The following is a 7,944-nucleotide window of genomic DNA, read 5'->3' as shown; positions in this document are numbered from 1 at the left end:
CATTATCTTAGTCCAGCTATCTTTTGTTTTGCCTGCAGCTTCCAGTACCATTGTGGGCAGAGTAGATTGTTTTGGTGGAGGAAGAATTGTTTTTTCAAAGAGTTAATGGTTACAAGCTAGAACAAATATTTAACCCATACAGAGAAAATACTGTATTTTCTCAGAAAACATAGGTGCATTCCCAAAGAGTTTTTGTAGCCCTTCAGGTGAGTTGGGGAATCAATAAAAAAGGGTTATGGTAGTGTTATCAGCCCAGGACTGTGCTATCCACTGGTTCTCTGTGCAGGGGTAAGGTTGTAGTTGCCAGTTCTGATTGTTCCTAGGGTTGATGACAACGATGAGGGTAAAATCCAGTAATTCCCTTTAGAATCCTGGTGAAGTCTTTCAAGCAAACTTAGAGCAACAACTAATTGGCTAAAAGTGATGCAATAGTCAAAAAGAGTTAATTTGACATGGATGATGCTTTAAAATATCTGTTGTCAGAACTTGTCATTGTACAAAGGCTAATCTAAATGCCTTTGAGGGCTAAAGGAGAAAGGAGAATAAAGAAACTGCAGGTATGAGCCATGAAGAGTTCTGCAGCTGAAAGAAGCCAAGGTGGGAATAATGGTAGGAGCAGGAGTACTGAGCTGCAAAAGAAAAAGCTCCCTTGGCAGACTTGACCGAAGCAATTACAAAAAAAGTAGACTGGAGGTTTTTTGCTAACTTCTAATTATGGGGTGTGGTGGCTGCATTTGTATTAAAGGCTGAAACCGTGTGTTGTGTGTGTGCATGCAAAGAATGGGGACTGGTGGTTGAACTGCTGCTGGGGGGGGATCTTGCTAAAAACATTTTGCTTATTTATCTTAAAGGGTCCTTTAGCAAATGACTGCATTGAGTCCTTACATTGTTTTCAAGCTGCCAGAACAGCCAGCACAGCTTCTACCAGAAGTTTTTAGACTGTAGAGTCGTCAGTAAACAGAGCTTGGCTCTGTCTGGAGCCAGCACAGCCCTGGAGAGCCTGTGCCCTGGCTGCAGCTAAGGCACTGTGCCTCTTGTGACAGCCATTCCTGCAAGGGACAGTGCAAACAGGAACCTCACAGGAAGGGGTGAGTGAGATAACACACCAAATGCTTTTATAGACACAAACTTATGTGCAGTTTGCACACAAACAAATGCTGCAGTTTGCCACTTCCTTCTTGTACTTTTTAATTCTGCTTTTGTCCTGCCCAGCTTCCCAAACACTAGTGTTAACATCTGAAGCCTAATAAACTGAATTCGTGTTGAGACAGTAAAAAAAACCCACCAGCTCTAATTTAGTTTGCTGCAGATGTACGTCTTCAAAGGCCAGGGTCAGGTGGCGCTGGAGCATCTCATAGCTATGACTCCTTCCTCCAGGTCATAAAAACCTCTTGTACACATGTTCAATAAAACACTACCCCACTCCAGCTTTTGAGGAGTGATGGGAGAGTTGCTCAGCATTTCCACTTCCCCTTCCCTGCCAGTGTCATGGTAGGACAACTGCCACTTTGTAAAGCTCTGACAGCTGAAAGATCACCTACGAGGTCATTAACAGAAACTGCAGTGGAGCACGATGGTGATTCCTCTTCCCCTACTTCTATTATACCACATTAACAATGACATTGCTTTCATTTTCTGTAGATTTTTATTAACTGTTTCCATTTGTTTTCACATCCTAGTCATAAAGCAGCAAGTACCACTTTTGGCATGCAGAGAGATTCCCTGTACAGGTCAACAAGGACAGAGCAGCTGGACTTTTACAATATGGTTCACATGATTTAATTTTATACACCTCTGAAGAGATTACTCAAGTTAGAAATACTTAATTTAAAATGACTATTGTACAGTGGAAATCACTTATTCACAATATTCATAGTTATTTCATTCTTTATTTACAATGTACTATCCTGAGAATTTTCTCTGTTAAGCTTCAATTTGAGCAAAGTAGTTTATATATACCTAAGTAACAACAGTTACTTAACATAAGGAAAATGCCATTAGGAGAGCACAGAAAGGGTTCAGCACATTCCCCAAATGGCCATCAAGTCTCCTGCTGTGGTTCTGGTTGGTCTACAGCTGATGGATTTGACTGAGGTGGTTCAACTCTATTTTCAGGAGGAGGTGGTGGAGGCAAAAATCCAGGTCGTTGAGGTGGATAGTGAGGATAAGGTCTCATTGGAAATGGATTTCTTACTGTGAAAGAATCAGAGTAGACCAGTTAATATCAATCACAACAGTAAACACACAGCTGCTCCTCTTGCCCCACATCTTCCTGCTCAGCTAGGCCTACCTAGATAGAAGTCATGTTACACTCTGAAGAGACAGAGGTACCAGGAAGGAGGAGACAAAACATCACTTTTCTCAGTAGTTACCCACAAGAGACTCACAGTAGCAGCCGGTCACTGCCTGCTAATGGGCTGCTCCTGCCAGCATCCCCTTCAGTCCGTAGCAGCCCTTGCCTGCCACACCTTACAGGTATTTGGATGATAAATGGCTTAGTTCTTCACAGATTGCTTGGAGAACAGCAGGAGGCAGAAGGAAACGCTGCCATCTGATACATCTTGCTCCACTAATGCAAACGCTAAGGAAAAACAGTTGTTTTTCCCTTTGCATGGACACTAACACACCTCAGAGTCAGAGGACAAAACTTCAAGATTTATAGATGATGCAACTTCTTAAGAAGAAAAGGATTAAGGTAACCAGCTACTTCTTTTCCTACACCAAAAAAAGAATCCTTTAAATGCTGAACAGGATGTGTGGGTGTATTTTTCAGCCAAAGCTAGTATTTGTAAAAAATCAAGATAACCTGTTGTGGAAAAGGAAGTATACACCACCATGAACCTTAATCAGAAAAGATGTTCCCTGTCAGCTGAATTAAGAAGTAGTATATCCAAAAAAAGATGTACATGTTCACCAACTTGAAGTAAATGCTGGCAAAAGCCACGTACTTGGCAGTGGAGGGCGCGGAAGCCCGAAGTCTCGTACTGGAAAACATTCCCGTGGTCCATACATGCCAGCAGGAGGAGGGGGAGGAAAAGGAGGTCCTCGTCTCATGAAAGGTACTGGTGGTGCTCTAGGATCCACAGGCATCAATGGAGGTCTGACTGGAGGGAAAGGTGGGGGCACAAACCCTGAACTGACAGCTTCACTTTCAGGTACCAGTGACTGATCAGGGACCGAGTTCTGCAACACAGTGAAACCAGGGAAGTTAGCTGAGGGAAAGGGAATGTTTCCAACCCCCTCAGGCCCGCTGTCATGTAGGCTGTGACACCAGCTAAGAGCTAGTTCCAACTCTGCCTTAGCTGCAGCATAATCCTGAGTGAGGCTATCTATGTGCAGTGACCATCAGCTTGACCAGTTTCATCTTTTGGGTTATAATTCATTTTCAACAGGGATTATATCAGTAATACATCAAAGTTAATTCACAAGTCAATAAGTGTTCTGATAAAAGTATCCATATAATTTTATAATTTGGACTGCACAGTGCAACATAACATGACCAATGGACTAGAGAGAGACAAATGTTTCTAAATATCTTGCAGAAAATTAAAGCTTCTTTTAATCAAGCTTCTTTTTCACTACTTACACTAAGGTTAGAATGATCCTTCATCCCATCTCCGCTTGGTTCTGTTCGTGGACTATGTTCTGAAGATGTTTGTCCGTCTGTATAGGAAAGTTAAATTTAAGTTATTCTGTGCTGTCTTTCTCTCCACCACTGAATTCAGTACTTTTTTTCTGAAATCAGGATATATAGGCAACAATAACAACAAACTGCTGTACCAAGCAACTGCTCTGCAGGCAGACTGAAAAACAACTGAGGAACACCAAGGTTTGCCTGACTATTTTCTCCAACTTATGTACAAGTTGTAGCTTTTACCAAAGTTTCTTGTGTCCAAATAAGGGTTTTTTTAGAAGTAACAAGTGCCTTTTCCTGGCAGTGCATCTTAACATTACTGTAGCAGTTCCACTTCCCCCTCTCTCCTACTAATAAATTATTTCTGTGGTAAGGTCCACTCTGGGAATGGCTGCACTATGACATGCTCTTGGCATAGAGCTCGACACCAATCCTATTAAAGTCTGACAAAAACTAATTCCCTCCTTGGCTGCCAAATATCAAGGAGACTTTCAGAACATCAGTTTTGGATGAGCATTCAAAAATGATAATAATAATCATCCTCTCATTTGCTGTATTCACTTTATAACTTAAAAGATAAATATGAACTTCAGTGGTTTTACTTTTATACTTTCCTGAGAACAACTATTTTCAGTAATAACTGGAGAAAATTATTAAAGGGAATTGTCAGAGAGTAGAATCTGACTGGATATAAATATACTAAATATATACATTACATGCACTTTCTTTAACAAACAACCAACCCCCAAAAAACCCCAACCAAACAACCCCCCAAACGTAAGATCTGAAAAATATTGCTTTTGTTACAGTTCAGCTTGAACACAGGCAATTATACTAAAAAACACAAGACCAAAACAATACTTTTAACTAGTGACAGAATTTTCATGTACATATTGTATTTCTACTCCTTGAAAGCAAACAAAGCTCTTTTAAAAAAATCGAAATTACTTGTCATTTCAAGCAGGCCCTGCCTTTGTTGATGATATTGTTACTTAACCATATGAAACATTTCAGCTCCTTATGTCACAGAGAGAACAGTCGTGCCTTGATACTTAGGTTCCATAACACTTTCCATTTTAAGTCCTTGTGAAGTTGCTCACAAACTGTCAACCTTTAACTCTCTTTTCTGACAAGAAGTTTCCTGCTTCAGGTACCTCCTCAAGTGGAAAGTTTTTATAGAGTTTGCCACCCCAGCTTAGGAAAATGCATATTATTTTGTTCACTTTAAACAACATTTAATAATCTTTCTAAGTAAGAGTAACTCATTTTCTCTTTAGAGTTTGAGCCTGGATTTCAGTACTGTGAGACACACTGCTGTTCCAAAGTCAGATGTTATGTGCTGGATGGGCTGGTTTTTGTTCGTTTGGTTGTTTAATTGAAGAGGTTTTTCTTTTTTTTTTTTATTTTAATGAATACCCAAGTCTAGTGAAATTTTATGTTTTTAAAAAGCAACATTTACACATGCTTAATGACCTGTTAAATGCTGGCAGCAAAGTTATCCAAACCCGTTTCCATTAAGGAGGTTTTGTCCAAGAACTGAATACATAATTTAAAAAAATTAATTAATTGTTGCTTGGCAGCGACTGAAGAAAGGGATAAAAATGGATGCAATAAGTGCAAAGGCAGTGCACCTCTCTTGTCCTTCAGTCAGCATCCAAGTACTAGAAGAAAGACCTCAGTGGAACACAAAGTATTAGAAAGCAGAAGTGAAACACATGGGAGGCTTGGGAAAGAGGGAAGTTGAGTAACTGTACAGGGACACAATTATCTTCCGGTAGAGAAAAATTCACTGTAACTCCTGAACCTACAACCTGAAACTAAGTTCAGCAGTCCCAGTTCTCACATTATGACACCAAGTAACAAAGGTTCTCTCTCCTATTGCCAGAAACATTGCAACAAGGATGGTACCTGACTACTAATCATATCAGTAACTGAGTACTGGGTGGTGAAGTTTCTGTTGCGAGTTTAATGGCTTCACCTTGCTGACAAATCAAACACATGTGACTTACCAGGCATTACATAAGGACAAAAACTGCTTAATAAGTTTTAAGCTCTTAAACTGTTTCAGTCACCAAAACTTTGCCTCTGAGCTTCTGGCAGTTGCTAAGTGTCACGAACTAGAATGTAAGTAACTGGGCAATTCAAAACTAGTGGTACTTGGGCCAGTGAAAGGTGTGATTAAGTTGGAGGCAACTGCACTGTGAACTACAAAAAGCTGCCAGTATGGTCAACAGTTTGAAGGAAGAGGCCTCAGGACCTTCTACTTCCATGTGCCAAGCCAGTGGATACTTGAAAAGTTTGCTGGTTTTCTTTCACTCTTAGTGATTCTAACTCTATCTAACGTTACCAAATCTGGCATGGAAATGCAAGTACAGGTTGGTGATATTTCAACGCTGTGGTGAGCCTCACAGGAGGAGCCAAAACAGACTCAAAGCCAATCCTGAGTGGTTAACATACAGAACAGTGAAGGTGGACCAAAAAAATACCTCATGACTACCATTCACGGAATCCCATCCACCTGACAGCAGGGAGGGCTATTAGCAATAGGGAAAGACTGCATCGAGATTAGCAGGTGCTACAATGTTTTTACACAAGGGAACGGCAGGTCTGTGGTAACTATAAAGCTTCTTCTTGCCATGGTTTACCATGCATAGTCAGCTTACACTGAGATTCTCTGTTTGACAGTACCATGGAAGCAATTCCCACCTGTTTTATCAAAAGACTGCATATTGTAAGTTCGTAGTTCTGCTGGTCCAGAAAGTCTTCCAGTATTTGGAGGATTAGGGAAAAATCTTTCTTGTCTTCGAGGAGGAAGAACTGGGTCAGCGTAAGGCTCACCTATCATTGAAGAAATCACAGAACAAGTCAGTGAAGATTTATTTCTCCCATTCCATACAACTTTAGACCAGCAAGATTCTCTTGCATCTATTAATCAAGGTGAGCAAACAAAAATAACTCAAACACAGGAATCCCACTAAGTATGTACAATAGCTTATGTTTCTCAGGACCTGCAAAAGAAAAAGTTTGTTGATTTTTGGTTTAACATACAGCAGAATTTTGAAAGTTATGATTATAAGCAGCGAGGCCTTGAGACAAAGGTTCAGCATAGCAAAAAAGATCAAAGACAAAGTAAGATACTCTGCGTTTTAAGCCATTCTTCGGTAAGAATGCTGTTTTCCATTATGTTTTGTTGCGCTGTATTTCAATCATGCAGCTACAAGACAAACCGTATCAGTGAGATCCAAGGGCAAAGATGGGCTAAAAACACAGCACAGGTCAAGGAAACAAGATTACCTCTCTGCAGTATCCCGTCAACAGATCAGATCTGGCAAATGAGAAACTGCACCCTGAGCAGACTTTTGAGTTTTATCATCAGGCTTTCACACAGATGTGTAGCAACTACAATATTGCTTGCTGCATCCAATAATTGAGGTACTTTAATCTGTGTATGTTACCTAAATTTTTATTTTTTCTGAACTTCTAACATTTTTCCTTCTTTATTACAAGTATACAGGAAGGTTGTCCATCCCCCCCAAGTTTTAACTTGAGAAATATCAGTAGAATTCTCTTTGACTCATCTCTGCCTCCCCTGGGTGGTAAAGTGCAATACAGATGTTTAGCTGAAGAAGTGAGAGTGAAGACTGATTTTGTTCCTGTTAATCATCAAAGAGACAGTATAACAGGAAAATATGTGCCAGACAGGACGACTGGACCATGGTATTCCTGTACTATTAATATAAATTTATTTTTGAAAAATGGTATTTTTCAACATTAGCTAGTTTTTATTTATTTATTAAAATAAATTAAAACTTTTTACTTCTCAGATCTCTTATTAACTATCCATCCCAGAGAGGGATGCACTAAACAAACTCCCAGTGAAATGATGAAACCAAACAGCTGATTGTACCCTGCTAACACCAATATATATTAGCACAGGAGAAGTGCAAGTGAACCTCACCGTTCAAGAAGCAGAAGAAAAATACTGCTAAAAACCCCTTCCAGTGCAGTTGCATGTGCAGGTCCAAGAAAACATTTAATATTTTTAAGCAAAATATACTTAAATATATATTGCAATATATATATATCCATTTTTCCATGGATACAGTAGCTAAGCAGAGTTTTATACCTGGTGGAGGCAGAATTATCCTTCGTTCTCTCTCCCAAGGAGGAGACAGGGATCCAGTATCTGATGGTGGTCTGTGGGGATCAGTTAATCTATCAGAAATCAGCTCTCCTCTTTCGCTACCAACTTCATACATAGCAGATGGTCCTCTGGATCCTAATCAAAGTAATCAGACAGTTATTTATCC

The 7,944-nt window shown here is 39.9% G+C and overlaps 1 protein-coding gene across 7 annotated transcripts in view; it reads right to left on the bottom strand.

Moving 5' to 3' along the window:
- Positions 1-1,626: 1,626 nt before the first annotated feature.
- MIA2 (MIA SH3 domain ER export factor 2) overlaps positions 1,627-7,944 on the bottom strand; it is a 37,781-nt gene continuing 31,463 nt past the window's right edge. For all 7 annotated transcript variants that reach the window (XM_064658675.1, XM_064658677.1, XM_064658676.1 and 4 more), the window contains 5 exons: positions 7,761-7,913; positions 6,341-6,472; positions 3,587-3,663; positions 2,949-3,183; positions 1,627-2,193 (listed from right to left, as the gene is read on the bottom strand). In XM_064658675.1, coding sequence (XP_064514745.1) covers positions 2,042-2,193; positions 2,949-3,183; positions 3,587-3,663; positions 6,341-6,472; positions 7,761-7,913 — 749 coding nt within the window. In that variant the 3' untranslated portion in view covers positions 1,627-2,041. The remainder of the gene's footprint in view (positions 2,194-2,948; positions 3,184-3,586; positions 3,664-6,340; positions 6,473-7,760; positions 7,914-7,944) is intronic.

Source organism: Pseudopipra pipra, chromosome 6 (assembly GCF_036250125.1).
Source record: "Pseudopipra pipra isolate bDixPip1 chromosome 6, bDixPip1.hap1, whole genome shotgun sequence".
NCBI lineage: Eukaryota > Metazoa > Chordata > Aves > Passeriformes > Pipridae > Pseudopipra > Pseudopipra pipra.
Note: the sequence above shows the minus strand (reverse complement) of the source record. Positions and strands in the feature narration are given on the sequence as shown.